Source organism: Saccopteryx leptura, chromosome 1 (genome assembly GCF_036850995.1).
Source record: "Saccopteryx leptura isolate mSacLep1 chromosome 1, mSacLep1_pri_phased_curated, whole genome shotgun sequence".
In the NCBI taxonomy this organism is placed as follows: Eukaryota; Metazoa; Chordata; class Mammalia; order Chiroptera; family Emballonuridae; genus Saccopteryx; species Saccopteryx leptura.
The window spans coordinates 301959869-301976607 of record NC_089503.1 but is presented as its reverse complement, the minus strand read 5'-3'; the positions used below and the strand labels follow the sequence as shown (position 1 = coordinate 301976607).

At 37.4% G+C, this 16739-nt stretch overlaps 1 protein-coding gene across 3 annotated transcripts in view; it reads right to left on the bottom strand.

Annotated features, from left to right (window-relative positions):
• Nucleotides 1–393: 393 nt before the first annotated feature.
• The window catches only part of FGD6 (FYVE, RhoGEF and PH domain containing 6), a 127968-nt gene continuing 111622 nt past the window's right edge, over nucleotides 394–16739 (bottom strand). For all 3 annotated transcript variants that reach the window (XM_066357359.1, XM_066357365.1, XM_066357368.1), the window contains 7 exons: nucleotides 16208–16310; nucleotides 15596–15742; nucleotides 14449–14551; nucleotides 12202–12326; nucleotides 9940–10068; nucleotides 7886–8034; nucleotides 394–5256 (listed from right to left, as the gene is read on the bottom strand). In XM_066357359.1, the coding sequence (XP_066213456.1) occupies nucleotides 5220–5256; nucleotides 7886–8034; nucleotides 9940–10068; nucleotides 12202–12326; nucleotides 14449–14551; nucleotides 15596–15742; nucleotides 16208–16310 (793 nt within the window). In that variant the 3' untranslated portion in view covers nucleotides 394–5219. The remainder of the gene's footprint in view (nucleotides 5257–7885; nucleotides 8035–9939; nucleotides 10069–12201; nucleotides 12327–14448; nucleotides 14552–15595; nucleotides 15743–16207; nucleotides 16311–16739) is intronic.

Here is a 16739-nt window from a genome sequence, read left to right as displayed (position 1 = left end):
GTGACTCTAGCCCTGGCCATTTGGTTCCAGTGGTAGAGCGTCAGCCTGGCGTGTGGCTATCCCAGGTTCGATTCCTCGCCAGGGCACACCCCAAAAAAGTGACCATCTGCTTCTCCACCCTCACCCTCCCCTCTCTTTACCCCTCCCAGAGCCATGACATGATTGGTTCGAGTGTATGAGCTGGGTCCTGAGGATGGCTTCATGGAGCCTCTACTTCAGGTGCTAAAAATAGCTTGGTTGCAAGCATGGGCCCTAGATAGGCAGAGCATCAGCCTTAGACGGGGTTTGCCAGGTGGATCCCAGTTGGGGGGCATGCAGGAGTCTGTCTCTCTATCTCCCCTCCTTTCACTTGGAAAAGAAGAAAAATAAATAAATAATAAATGCAACTCACACCGAAAGTAGATAAATTTATTTTGTATAAATATAATACATATTAACATTATTTACAAAGCTAACATTTTATTTATAAAGGATCTATATCTCTATATGGACAATCAGACACATTATTATCACTTTAAGTAAAAAGTATTTCTAGAAATTCATGTCATTTAAAAAAATAGCATTTCAAGATTGCTATGACCAACTTATATAAAAGAAAAGGCACCCCCCTTAAAACCTCACCGCAGTGAAAAAGGGGGGATTTGATATATTGAAGCTTTTTGAAAATTTGCTACCACCTTTTTTTAAATAATTACTAGAAATAATCTCTTTTCTTAAAAGGGAAAAAGTTATAGGTAAGATTTTCCTTTAGAATATAACATTAAAATTGGGATAGGCTCCTGAATGATATGTGCATATTTGGGGCACTAAAAATAAAACAATCAAAAGGGATCCATTTGAAATAATTTCATGTACCAAACAAATTCTGAGTATCCAGTGAATACAAGGCACTCTGCCAGATGCTGAGGGGGATTCTCAAATGAACACGATACAGTTGCTGTTCTCAAGGATACAGTGATAAGTACCATAAGGAAGTTTATCACTCACCTGCTATGGGAGCATAGAGGAAGGGAAAACTATCTAGTGTGAAGAAATAGAAGGAATAGGGGAAAGAAGGACTAGGATCAACTTCACAAAGAAGTCTTGGATAAACAGGCAGAAATGTTAAAAGAACCCAGTAAACAGAGGAAGGCTGGGTTGGGGTTAGCCCGAGTATATGATACCTGAGGAAAATTTGTGTTCCTTGCCAAGCCACTGGGAAGCCAATGAAAGTTGAAGAGCAGGGATGAAACTAGAGCTATGCTTTAGAACAGTGGTCCCCAACCCCTGGGCCGCGGTCTGTGGGCCATTTGGTACCGGTCCGCAGAGAAATAATAAATAACTTACATATTTCCATTTTATTTATATTTAAGTCTGAACGATGTTTTATTTTTTTTTAAATGACCAAATTCCCTCTGTTACATCCGTCTAAGACTCACTCTTGACGTTTGTCTCGGTCACGTGATACATTTATCTGTCCCACCCTAAAGGCCGGTCCGTGAAAATATTTTCTGACATTAAACTGGTCCGTGGCCCAAAAAAGGTTGGGGACCACTGCTTTAGAAGATGCCTTAGGCAGAGTTTAAAATGGGATCACACAAGGCAGGCATGGGAATTAGAAGAAGAGTTATTTCAAGCACTGGGAAACAGGAACAAGGACTTGAGCCAGAGTCTACGCACCAACGGGAGGGCAATTAAGATGGAAAGGATTCAAAAGCAATTGCAGAGGGCCCTGTAGAGACTTGAAGTCGGAGTCTGGAGCCTAGATTTGAATGAATAGAAATTGAATTTTTGAGTTTTAGTGATGTAAAGTTTAAATGCTTAAAAGTACTCAAGTAGGTGAATAGGTGTCCAACAGGTAGATAGTTGCAAAACTTCCACCTTGCAGGATGGTGGAATGTGAAGGTTTAAGATTTGAGTTATAATGAGGGTATTTTGGGTGCTGTGCTTGAGATGTAGATGACGAGAATCCGGTCCTCACTTATAGAAGAAGCAAATATTCAAGCAATATTCAACAAACATTATCTTGTAAAAGACATAGAATAGGTATTTTGTGGAAAATTGATATATTAGACATAGCATCTGCCTTTAAGGGGTGTACAGTATAATGAGCTATAGAATTTACTTCTTGAGTATGCAACACAATTGAATGACAAGATAACCTGGGTATGTTTTCTTTGAATATATGTACCCTGATTTACTGGTGTCACCCCATTAAAATGCATAAAAAATTTATTTATAAAAAAAAAAAGGAATTTACTTCTTGAATTCCCAGTCACTACATTTGACTACATTGCATCTCAAACTTCTAAAACCACAATGAAAGCACCTTCCCAAGACATTTCAGCATATGCTGTGATAACATTTACATGTTAACTAAATTACTAAATAACAGGCTTTCCCTATTTCTGGATATATTCTACCAATCAAATAAAATACATATTTGGCTAACAAAACTATACTTCAAGGTTGTCTTCTTCACTTAGTTGTTTTGTTACATCTTTATATTAATCAAAGTTGCTCTGATGATTTCATTTTAAGCAATTCTGCTACATACTACAAAGAATCAAGCTTTTGGTTGAAAAGAGAATTAAGTATCTTGGGCAAAGGACAACAGGAGGACACTGGGTACATTAGGGAACAGGAAAAAAAGTTGGAGAGAGGTTCAGAAATGCGGGATGATGCCAGAGATAACTATTCTCACTTTCCTAGGACTCTGGTGGGTCCACTATGTTAACAGCTGCCTCGGACAAAGGAGGAACACTGGTTGGGGACAGACACTAAGAATGGCAGCCTTCCCTTAGTCTAACCTGGCATCTCCAGTCTGGGTTATTTTCACAATTCTTTCTGGCTTAACTTTATAACTGCTCTTCCTTCTCCTCCTTATAAATAAAAGAGATATCTGAAAATGGTTTGATCGAAGCACATGTATCAGTGTAATAAACAGTATTCTTGGGATCTAGGTATAGTTATACTTTCTCCTCAGTTATAGAATGCACCCAATATATCATTTTTATTCTCTAAAATATTAGCTATCAAAAGGTATTTTCAAAGTAGTTTACAACAAAATGAATATAATTAGGTTTCTCAATTGACATTGAATGAGCCAGCTTAAATAAATAATTGATCGGCTTTAGTAAGTTATGAGGATTGATAAGGGGGAAAGGGAATGTAATACTATTCCACATTTAAAACATTTTTATGGGGAGGGAGGTTGTCATCTGACAGCTTCCTCAAAGGGCTATATTTTCTATTTTTCAAAACCTTCCATGGCGCTAAGCCAATAGCTGCTGGTACAATCCATACACAAGTTTCACATGTAATTAGGGGAATGACTAGAAGTTTGTGCAATGTTTCATCTATTTAGATTTATAACTGGTTCTTGATTCAGTCAGCAGTTGAAAGATAGAATAGCCTGCCTAATATTTTTTAAGATTCTGAGTTTAAACCAAACTTTGCGGCCAGAAGGTTGAAAGCTTAAGAGGAGGGGGAAAGAACCCCAAATAATGTTATTGTTTTTGAAAAATTCTAGGCCATATGAAACAGAAGAAAATACTTTGTAAGGTATAATCTTGGTCTCCAAAAAAGATATACTGAAAACAGTAGGGATTCTAACCTGGAAGCCTTTTTTATGCTATCTTGATTAAAATTAATGCACTGCAGAGAAGTACAGTCTACCTACAGTAGCAGAAAGACTGGGGAAATAGCATGTGAGGATGGTGTGTGAGGTTGCAATAGGGTTTACAATGATTCCAGAGCAAGCAACAGCCAGGAAAAACTACAGCAGCCAGCTCTAGATCCAACAGGGCCACCAGTGCTGCAACCAAAACACATTCAAAAGTCTTCAGAAAGGCACTCAGTGATTCTCTTGGCAATCATAAATATCACTGTGAATTAAGAAATATTTGATGCAAAAGAAAGGAAAATTCTTGTGCCCTTTAATGAAATACTTACGAGTAACCTTGTCTTTAGGGTAATTTACATTTAGCTTAAGCTCAGTCAATAAATGTTATTATGAACATCAGGAATGACTTTAATCATAGAGTTAATTTCATTTTCGCTTCTGTTAATCAAAACTTACAAAGTAGTTCCTATGTTAAACATTAAGTGCACCAGAATTATGAATATAAATCTTTCCTAATGAGGTGTTCTGACAGTTGGTTAAAGAAATAACAGACTTTTAAAAATTTACCAGGGAGGACATAACACAAAGTGGTAGTAAAAAACCATTTAAAATAAAGAATACTATACAATTTCAGTTAATACTGGCTTAAAATTTGTATTTTTGATATGGTAATTCCAGTTCATTTTTAAAGCACAAAATTACAGGAAAAGAAAAAACATTCTTTTTAGATACAAATATTACTACTGACTTGGGCTCACAACCTTTAACAATAAGAAGAAACATTATGTAATATAATGCTTGCCATATTTTGCTTTTTTTAAAAAAAATACACTTATATTTGTGTTGAACTGGTAACTTTATAAAAGGATTAACTTAATTAATGTAAAGGCTATAGAGTTAATTATTTGTGTTCCTCTGCAAATGAAAACATCAATTAAAAAAAAATTCAGATTCTATCTCTCTGTTATAATTCATTGATGATGTAACATTATCTTATGCCAAAAGAGGTACATCAATAGTAGAAATACTTGAGATAATTTACTGGAATTTCATTTCACAGTTACTGAGGTAGAAGCTGGCCATGTGTTTTTCCATTAAAAGATACAAAAGTTCATCTTAGTTTACTGATTAAAAGACATGCATTTTTGTTATAAGTGGTTCTATAATCATAATTTCTGAACCACTGCATAAAACTTGCTTCTTGATGTGTGTTTTTATTTACAAAGACCTACCACTAGTGAAAATGTTATTACAATGTAACACTGTAAGACACATTGAGAAAACAGTGTGGACTATGTCACAAACAGTTAATATAGCATACAGTATTAAGATGCATTTTCTGGTTTCTAAAGAAAAGGTACTTTAGAATTCAGTGTGAATTTCAGAAATAATTCTGACTTAAGTAAACATCAAAATTGTAATAAATAATATAACATTAAAAAACATTTTTTAAAATTACCTTATATCTAACAAAATAATGTCTTATATTTGATGAAGATTTTGGTTGGCTTTATCTTGGCAGTGTTCATTTGTATTAAATTTTTGTACTACATTTACTCCATTCTGATGAAATTCCACCCTTTTGGAATCACAGAAGAGTTGAAACCAATTACTGCTACAATATTGTGCCTTCCTGAAATGCGTCTATCCACCTATTAATAAAAAAAATTTGTTAGATTTGTAAAATGTAATTATCTGATGTGTCAGGTTAATATAGGTAATAGCTGTGCCTGTGAATCTAGTTACCCTAACAGTGTATTTAAGATCTTTCCCATAGCAAAGTAGAATTTTGTATATACAGTATAGAGCTATCTTATTTGGTAATTTAGCCAAAAATTTAGCCTGGAAAGTGCATCTCATTTCTATGAGACATGAGGAAGGGGCCATTTCATGTAAAAGCTCTATGAAGTCCTGATGGTCCCATTTAAATTGATTTTGGAAGTGGATATATCTGCAAGGCCTTTGTTTCAACCCCCTTTCTGCTTTTAGGAACACAAGCTCTGTCCTTGTCTCTTTCTCCCTTAACCAAAGATCAGATCCTTGGGCATCCACAGACTAGACCTGTTCTAAAATTTCAATGAAAGGGAATCCAACATCTATCTATTTATAGTTCTCAGTTTCAAAGAAATCTTTCCAAAATCCTTTAGTTTCAAAGTTTCACCTGAAAATACACTTAGTGGCAAATATTCAGAAGATACTTGGTGATAGTGTCTTTGTACCTCTCTAGTGGTGTAACTGCTTCTGAACTACTAGGAACATTTGAAATCACTCAGTTTAAATAGTACAAGCACTATGTACAGGTTTAGCTCAAATTTCAAGAATAGAATTTTCAAAATTTTAAATTTTAAATGCAAATGGCATAGCTTATACCATAAAAAGGCCTTTAAAAAGCCAAAAATTTCCATTGAAGCTCACACATTTTATTATTGTTATGTGAAAAAAAGTGATCCATATGCTATTAACAGCCTCAAAGAAAAACTCATAATTCAGCCTGTATTAATTAAAATTACAGGGGTCCTTGGGTTACGACACAGTTCTGTTCCTAGACAGTGACGTGACCCGAATTTTGGTGTAAGCTGAAACACACCGTAGCCTAAATCACTACATAATCTAGAACACAGTTGTAAGATCATAATCTAGAAGATAAAAACACAACTAAGCCACAGAAAAGAAAAAGGACATAAATATGATGCACTGTGCACCATACAGCATATCTTCTGCAGCGCGCAACCAAACTATCAATAGTTCGCCCATGTAGTCCGTTAAGCATGACACTACTATCGTAAGCCAGAACACTCATGTCTCAATTTTTTAAATTTTATGGAAGTGAGCGTTGTAAACTCAAAATGTCGTATGTCGAGACTGTCGTAATATGAGGACCCCTTGTACAAGCAAGCTAATTCCCTTCACCTAATATTCAGTTCTGTCTTGACGTGATTTCTAGCTTGTCAATTTAAAGATGTAAGCAAAAGATGTGTATTCAAAAGCAGTAATTTTTATCAGTTTGGTGATACAGATGAAAATGAGAAATATATCTAACAGACTATTACAGCAATTACTATTTAAGTATTTTTACAGGAAAAAAAATAGCTAAATGACAATTTTAAATATTCTTCAGTAGACAAAAGGAATTATTTGTAGTAACAGCTATGCAGGGCTGGATATCCTAACATAGACAGGGTGGGGGGAGTCTTAAAGAGAATTCGTAACATTGTACCTGATTAATTTTCTGGAACATATGGTAATTCTGGTATATTAATTCTTACTGCCTTAAGAAAAGACAAGTCTTTAAAAAAGACAAGCCCGGGCCAAATAGCTCAGTTGGTTAGAGCATCATCCCTCCACGCCAAGGTTGCAGATTCAATCCTCGGTCAGGGCACATACAACAATCAACCAATGAATGCATAAATAAGTAAAACAACGAATTAATGTTTCTCGCTCTCCCTTTCTCGTTCTCTATAATCAATAAAAAGTTCTTTTCAAATGACAATCCTTGTTTACTTAAAGCATTCTTTTTTATCTGCATGCACTTTTTGAGTCTATTCAGAAAACATGAGTACCTCTTAATGAAAACAAAAATGTGTATTTTGTGAGGCCAAAATAAAAGTCAAATGAGAGATGAACTGTTTTGTTCAGAGAGGACCTTGATTTCACAAAAGTATGCTTCTCTATATGAAGTAACCTCATGACATTTAAACATTCCTGTTGGAATTTTGAAGAGACTATTTCAGCCTTTACCATCTAAAATGTTATCTATTTTGAAATTAAAAAAAATAAAATGATATCTATTTCCTTTCACTCAGTCACTGGGAACAGCATGGGAGCCTCTTCAATTGCCTGACCTTTTCCCCAAAGAAGTTAGCAAGCAGCTGTTTAAACTCCTGCTGTTCCCCAGCACAATGGAATCACTGGACTGCCAAACCCTGGAATGCTTCAGGAGAAGATCCTACCCTCCCCGAAGGAGAGGTCAAATACCTCAGCTCCCCTCCTCTCAGCAGAGCGGCGTCATGCTGCTTCTTCAGAGGTCATGTGGACACAAAATATTTTGGACAGAACTACCTATTTTCTTTCTCCCTCTGCTTCCTGAAAATATTCCAAATACTTTTGCCTGTCTTTAGAAACAGTTCTAAAGAATATGAATAATATCTTAAATCTTTCTCATTTGGATCCTGATTTAAATTCTTAGTTGTCCCCATGTATAAAAGGAGGTTAACTTACAGTCATTTAAAGTAACAACTCAAACTTTCACGTATAAAAGAAAAAGATGTCTGAATTACTTACTTCTGAGCTGAGTGAGCATCATCTGCTTTGAATACATAAAATACCATGTTTTTGTGCAGTAACTGAAATACTCTAGACTCTGAATTCTCATCTTTGACTTGACTGACAGTGAATCCTAGTAAAGGTTGACTCTCCAATGCTGCCACATCCTAATTTAAAAAGACATAGAGGGCGATGGGTTTTAAAGTTGATATAAAATTTAGATTTGTGAACTTCTGATGTATATAGCTCTGATTTCATTTCATGTACACATATATAAAACAATAATTGTAGCAATTTATTCAGTTTTCATTTATTCAACAATATTTATTGAGCTGCCCCCTCCCTATCTACTGTCGGAGCCAGAGCCAGTGCTAGACAGCTCTCAATGTGTTCACATCCACTGACTTTCACGTATTTCCCTACAACCACAGGAGGTAGGTAATTGTATTACTTTCATTTTATGGCTGCAGAAAACAGCTCAGAAAGGCAAGTGATTCAACCCATCTGTTGGGCAGATAAAATGTATTATGCTCACTTTGTTAAAAATAGGCGCTGCCCACGTGAGGCCATTGCCCAGGTGATATTAATGTGTGTTGAGAATTGTTGTAGCCTGAGGCTTGGTTTTGGGATTAAGCCTGTCCCACCCTTTTTGGTGTGAGGTGGTACAATCCTATCATGCCTCAGAGAAGTGACTTTGTATTAGAGACTTCCCTATTATGTATATTGGATTAAGGGTTTGGATTTCTACACTATAAAAGGGAGGCAGAACGGGACTCGGCCTCTTGGTTCCTGAGGTTAGCATGAGAGAGCAGAGAGAATAGAGCCAGCAGCGGGAGAAGGCCAGGAAAAGCAGCCAAGATGGTGGAGTGCTGAGTGAGATGCCAGTTTGTACAGAGTTTGTATCTGGGATAAGGAAGGAGATGGGGAACTGAGGAGAATAAGGCTGGTGAGCTAGAAACCTTTGATTCTAGGAAACTCGGATAAATCAGTAGCTTTGTGAGCACTGAATGTGACTGGGTTTTGGAGCCCAGTGTGTATTTTTACTTGCCCGCCGGGTGCAAGCTAGATTAAAGACTATGGCCCACCAGTTTTTGGCTCCATGGTTTCTTTACCGACTGTCCGAATCCAATGCGAACCTGCATAGGCCAGAAGGCTGCTGTGATAGTGGCTCTGGCCCTGGCTCCTGGCCTTACAGGCTGGGTTGCTCTGATGGTGGCCGCGGCTCCTGGCTTTACACCATCCCACTAAGGAAAAGCCCGAATCTTAGAGTAGTAGTTTTCAGAGATGTTGGAACACATGGTGATCAGACAGGAAAAAAGGGTAGTATTAAACAGTCAGAAACTGTTTATAACCCAAAGGAAACCTAGATTATCTACCTGATGCCTGATCAATACAATCTAGAGGACAGTCAAGGAGATGTCATCCAACAGAACATGGCAGAAAGGTTAAATGCTTCAGTGAAGTAGTCACATGACAACAAAACAACTTACATTTTAATACTATGGAAAATTCCTAGTATTTTTGAGTAAGAGCTCTCTAGACAAAGTCATTGTTCACATTAAAAACAATACCAGCCTGACCAGGCAGTGGTGCAGTGGATAGAGCATTGGACTGGGATGTGGAGGACCGAGGTTCGAAATCTCGAGGTCACCAGCTTGAGCGTGGGCTCATCCGGTTTGAGCACGGGCTCACTAGCTTGAAGCCCAAGGTCGCTGGGCTGAGCCCAAGGTCACTGGCTTGAGCAAGGGGTCACTCACTCTGCTGTAGCTCTCCCCCCCCCCCCCCCACCGTCAAGGCACATATGAGAAATCAATCAACCACTAAGGAGTTGCAACGCAGAACTGGTGCTTCTCCTCTCTCCCTTCCTGTCTGTCCCTATCTGTCCCTCTATCTGTCTCTGTCCAAATAAATAAATAAGTAATTACAATAAAAACAATACCAACATCTCCCCCTCCAGAAACAAAACAAAAAATGTTAAAGAAAGCAAGTAGATTAAATAAATACTGTAACTATCTCTAGTTGGCATTATGAAATAAGACACCAAATTTACGCATCGCAGTTTCAGATCTTACCTCACTCGCAGCATACGTGTATAGCACTTTATTTTTTATGACAAACCACAAGTGCTTCCAAGGTTTTTTATTGCCCTTTGATCTGTATAAATAGCCACTCATTGAAGAATCTTCTGTGTTTGCTGACACCTAGATAAGCAAATCCCATATATATTTTAATGCTGTGCACACAAAAGTTTTTAAATAAAATTTGCTTTTGGCCATTGGTTCTGAAAGCAATAACCACAGTAATAATGTTTCAGAATGAAATAATTTATTTTCAAAGTCTGCTACTGTACAAACTGAATACTTGCCATTACTAAGAGCAGGGGTCCCCAAACCTTTTACACAGGGGGCCAGTTCACTGTCCCTCAGACCGTTGGAGGGCCAGACTATAAAAAAAAACTATGAACAAATTCCTATGCACACTGCACATATCTTATTTTAAAGTAAAAAAACAAAATGGGAACAAATACAATATTTAAAATAAAGAACAAGTAAATTTAAATCAACAAACTGACCAGTATTTCAATGGGAACTATGCTCCTCTCGCTGACCACCAATGAAAGAGGTGCCTCTTCTGGAAGTGCGGTGGGGGCCGGATAAATGGCCTCAGGGGGCCGCATGCGGCCCGCGGGCCGTAGTTTGGGGACCCCTGACTAAGAGCATAAAAACCTTCCTTTTAGACATTCTAGAACTCTAGAATTCCTGTGTGTGTTTCTCCGTTGGTTCTCCTATGTGTTCTGGGTTGCCAGAAAAACAATAATTCTAAGGGCCACAGATGCTTTTTTAAAGCTGTATTTTGGGGACTGTGTATGTTGCTTATTGCTCTAGTTATTCTGGGAATTGGGGAAAGTTACTTAAAACTGTAAGTCTGTCCCTGAAATAGCTAAAAAAAACCCTGAACAACAGAAAAGTAAATAAAGAATTCTACTACTAATAGTGATTTTAAAGATCAGTTCCTGTTCCCCAAATTTTGGTCTGAAAGAAGCTTGTTTTACACTTCATAAAAAGCTGAAAATGTTTTAATCTCTAGGCAAAAAATAGTAAGCTTTTAGTGATTATAATTTGGCAGTTGAAACTTTTCTCTCTCTCTCTCTCTCTCTTTTTTTATACAGGAACAATAGAAATATAAAGAGCTAAGTTTAAGAATTGCCTTATTAGTGGTATGGTTTATAGACTCTTAAGTGGCTCCCCATTACCCCTGGCTCTGAAAGTTATACTTGTATAATCATCCCCCTGAATGTGGGCAGGACCTGTCAGTATATGGTGAAGGTAATGGGATGTCACTTCCCTGATTATTATATTATATAAGACTCCCTCTTGCTAGTAGATAGCTCCCATTCTGGCTTTGAAGGAGTAAGCAGCCATCTTGGGAAACCCATGTGGCAAGTAGCTGAGGGCAACCTCTAAGAAAAGCAAATAAGAAGCTAGGACCTTCAGTCTTAGAACTGCAAGAAAATGAATTCTTTCAACAACCGGAGCGAAAAAGGACATAAACCCTTCCCTAGTCAGCCTCCAGATGAGAACTCAACAACGGCCAACACTATGAATATGGCCCTGGAGAGATCTCAGCTAAGCCATGACTGGAATCCCAAAATAATAAATGTGTGCTGTTTTCACATAGTAACCAAGCAAGAGAATAGAATAAAACAGTACTGGCCACAAAACTAGCATAGGTTGAACTAATTAATACACTAATCAAAATGGGCATGGCCAGAAAGCCAGTGCTGTCTGATCTCTGACCCTGGCAGTCTGAGCACCTGCATTTGAGGAACTGGGATAGGAGACCAGTGATGCCTGTGGATTAGGCCACTGGCAGGTCTAACTGTGTAGGCTATTACCACTTCTAAAAGTTTTATTTTAAGTTTAAAGGAAAGACAATCAGCTGTATATAACCAACCAATGCCTACAAATAACAAACCGTGCAGATAAGTAACTGTTTACAACATGCCCAAAATATTCTGTAGACTTCCTCCCTCTGGTGCTGAAGGGTCTCCTCAAAGGAATTCTAAAAATTCAAGTGTCCAATATATCTTTTCTTCCTATCACCGCTATAAAATGTTCTGCAAACTTTTTGACAGCCATTTTCCAAATGACTCAGGTCACATAGGAGAACTAAGCAAGATAGTGAGGCATCAGACACACCTCATCAACAGTATTAAAATGCATATCCTAATAGTTGTGGGAAATGACATCTTCCTTTATGAATGAAAAATGGTCTATTATATGAGTATAAATAATTTAGCCTCTATCAGGTTGCAAGTTAATGGAAACACTTACTTCTTTGAGAGCAGCTGGGATTTTTTTCTGTTTCCTCCCTGATGGAATACTTTGTAAGACTGATGATAAGGCACTTGAAGATTTGTGATTTCCGGGAGATCCAATCTTAGGAGAGTTCTGGTGATCTAAAAGAAATCAAGTACACTTATACAGCCAATGGTAACTGTTCTGCAATTCAATTTAATTCAGATCGATAAACATTATTGCATAAAATATCCACAGGAGGATACCCAAGAAACTGATGACACATTGATGGCTCTGGGAACAGAAATGGATGGCCAGAAGTTAAGTGGAAGGAAGACTTTCCACATTCTATTACTTTCTACTTTTTCAACACTAAACCATGTGAAAGGATTATCCTTTAGTGCCCTTAGAAGTCTGATACATGTTACTGTACTACCAACTTAAAAAAAATTAAAAAAAACTTCACTCCTGACTTAAAAAAAAAATCTAACACTGTTTAGTATCTAGATACATGACCAAATAATATTACAATGACCAAGATGCTAGAAAAGGAACTATAAGACAAGATGAGCAAGCAGTTAAGTCTGACTGCACAGTTTCAGGAAAAGCAGGGGAGAAAATGAGATTTTGAGTTGGCCATTAAGGGATAAGTAAGAGTTTGCCAAGCGAAAAAGAGGAGGGAGAACGCTCCATGAAGAGAGGTCAGCATAAGCAAAAGCAGAGAGATATGAAATTAGATCATCTATTTGGACAATAATGAGGCTGGAAATGAAAGGCTGGTCCTAAGGAACCTCGATGTTGTTTAGACAGTGGGAAATCAAAGAAAGACCTTTTAGGCTGGAGAGTGACATGAGCAGATTGAATTTAGAAAAATAAATCTGGCAGTAGGAAGGAGGAAGGATTTGCAGCAAGACCTGTTAGGAAATTATTATAGTAGTCCAGATGAAAGATAATGAAGGCCTTAATATAAGATGAAGAAATAAAGAGAAAAGCAGGTTTTTGAAAATAAATTTGACAAGATTTACTGACCAAATAGGTGTAGATGATGAAGAAGGATGATTTAAAAATGAATTTCAAATGTTTGCAGCTTATATTATATACTGAACAAAGGGAGGAACATAAATGATGGGAAGGATTAATTTAGACAGATATGTCTTCCTGGAAAAAATGAACACACACAATAAACTAAATCTGTTGATTCTGAACTAGCATGTCATCTAGTTTTATTCATTTAGATATTCTCATTTGCTGATGAAAAGTTATTCTTCATGGAAATGAAAGATGATCTCTTTAAAATTTATAACCTAAAGGTTTCAGGAATTTAACTAAAGATCTCTATCCAAAATACAGGCCTGAGGCCCCGCTTGGCTGGCTCAGTGGTAGAGCACTGACCTGGCATGTGGATATTCTGGGTTTCACCGGTCAGGGCACACAGGAGAGGCAACCTACTGCTTCTCCACCCCTCCCCCTCTCCCCTCTCTCTCTTTTCTCTCTCTTCTTATCCTGCAGCCATGGTTAGATTGGAGCGAGTTGGCCCTAGGCACTGAGGATGGCTCCGTGGAGCCTCCAACTCCGGTGCTAAAAGTAGCTCAGCCATGAGCATAGCCCAAGATGGGCAAAGCATGGGCCACACGGAGGCTTGCCAGGTGGATCCTGGTCAGGGTGCATGTGGGAGTCTGTCTCTCTGTCTCCCCTCCTCTCACTTGGAAAAAGAAGAAAAAAAAAATATATATATATAGAGACCTGAACAGCCCTGCCAGCTGCATTCATCTTAACTGGAGGAATGGATACCTGCAAATAATAAGTAGGCAGATATGATTTATATTTTGTATTTGGTGAAAAGCTAAAATTTAGATGTACAACAGAACCTCACTAAATCAGTCCAAGTGATTAAAATTAGGCTAACAAGGTGATACCCAGTATATTTACATAGACAATTACAGATAGATAAAAATGATTCGTATGAGCACAGTTGTGAAACTAGAAACTTCAAAATTATTTGAGTTAAAGTTCCCTTGTAACTATATTAAGCATTTTATCCTATGAGTACATTTCTACAATTAGTATTCTTAGCAAAACGGTTTTCAGAGTAAAAATAAACTTCAGTCCAACCTCTTTTGGGAATACCATTAAGAATGAGTTAAGAAAGCTTAACTAAGAATATTTTGAGATGAGTATCACCAATCATGTTACTAATGTGTCTAAGAGGATCCTTTCTGAAGGCTGTCTGAAAGCACCTGAGAGATAAAGGAATTTAGGGTTAAGTCTTTACTTGTATATTACCTAATTTCTGCAGTTCTTGGAAACAATGTTCACATACTCTTGCTGGTTGATTTTTCAGGTAATCTAAGCCATACTTATTTGATGAACAAGCTTGGCATACAATCTGAAAACACATTGGAATTATTTAATTTAGAATAATCTTTGCATCTAAACCATTAGGTATGTTATAATTTATAGCGTCTGTTTTTCAAAACCTTTGAACAGTCGTTGAATTTCAATAACAACTCTAGGAGTTCAGGCAATAATGAACTCACACACAATACCACACTGGAAGATACAGAGGCCAGAGATGATTACTGAGTGTTTACTACAAAAAGAATAATATTTTAAAGAGTTCATGTGTATAAAACATTTGAACAGTGTCTGGCGTGCAATAAGGGCTGTGTTAGCTGCATTGTCATCATCGTTGTTGTTGTCATCATCACTGCTGTGACCATGACCACCGCTGTCTCACCTCTCCCAAGTGTCTAGCACTATATTAAATGCTCTCTAAATAAGACCTCATTCAATCTTTGCAGTAATTCACTGATGTCATTATTACTATGCTCATTTTATTAATGAGGTCATGAAGAATGTCATTTCATTACAACATTGATGTGATATCACAGGAAAAATTAACTATGGCTTATATCAATTAACATACAGTAAAACTGGTTTCATTGTAAGCTGTTTCACTTAAAGTGGCAGAATCTATCAACAATGTTAAGTGAGGACTTATTATACTTATACTTAGTACCTAGATAAATGCAGTTTAAATAATTACCTGTAAATGTGAGGGTCCATTTAATTGTGAATCTAAGGGTTTTTTTAAACGAAAATTGTGTTGCTGACATTCTAACGTCAATTTGAGGTAGGAAGGAGTAAGTTCCCTGACAAGACTGCCCCATGCCTAAATATTTAGAGAAAATACCATCCATGATTCAGTGTCTCTTTCCCCCTACAATGGTTTACAAGGGGAAAGATACTTCCTCACTATGTACAGCCTGGAGCTTTAAAAATCACAACTGAACTGGTGGCCAATGAACTTACAAGTGTAGGTAGTGTGCTACATGAGGGGGAGAGTTTTTCATTGATACCAAGAAGGTCTTTGGCCCAAAGAGTAGGGTTTGATAGTAATCACAACAGAGAAGGTGTTATCCTCTCCAACCTTGCCACAAGCCCGGCAGTGGTGGCGTCTCCAAGTCAGAGTAAATTCACTTGTGCAGATCATACACATTGTGGCTCTGGTATCAGGAATCCAGATGGGAGCCTTTGATCCAAGGGGACTAACTTCCTCTTTATTTTCCGAGTCTGCCTGTGGAAGAACAACTTCTGATTATCTCATGCACGTGGACTGCTACAGAATCAAGCCTTTTCTTGAGCACTGGCAGCTCACAATGCTGAGGGGATCATTCATAAAATATGGGCTATTGTCTTTTTCATGTCCTTAGGATATTAACATTAGCTACATTATAACGATCCTCTAACACAAATTAACTTTCAAAGATGCCTGTGGTAGTAAAATGACTGCTGATTAGTTTTCTTAAACTGTAGTTTATTTTCTAAATTGTATACAATAAGGTTTTAGCATCAGAAAAGAATATGACTATGCTACATGTTATCATAGACCTGCAGTGAGACATTAATAGGATAAAAACTTAGCTACACACAACTCCAATCCTTCTGTGAAACACTTGTTGCATTTCCAACTGCCTGGGAAAGGTTTCTTCAAAATGAAAAGTAAAGTGCATTTAAAAAAGGAAGGAGAAAAAGACAATACCTCATCAAGACTCCTACTAGGACAGAATGTGATTCTTTTCTTGGCATACTCCTCTATTGACCTGGAAATCGCTTCTAGCCATTCATCCCTTTCTGTCGCAGAGCTGTATGGGGGTAAAAGAAGGTGCCATCAACCAGATGTCAGCTTTTATTCTTTGCCTTTTTCTTACTTCTTTTCCTTCTCCCATGGCAACAGATTCCACCACCTGCCCACAACGCTGGTCACAGCAGCAGCCCTGAGGTTTATGTGCACAAATCGCCAGACCAGGCTCTAGAGAACACACGGCACTTTAGCAAACACAATGCTTTTCTTCCTTCCAAAAGTACTGCTTGGTACTGAATGGCTTTTGAAGTCTCCTAACTTTGGAAGTATTTTTATTTGGTTGACAAGCTATTCACACAATTAATCATAATGATTCTTTATGTATCCAAGGACTTTCCTCAGATATAATCTTAGAAATTAAAACGATTCCAAGAAATCAAGTTTTAAACTCAAGTTTATACCATAGAATACTAAATATATCTAGATTAGT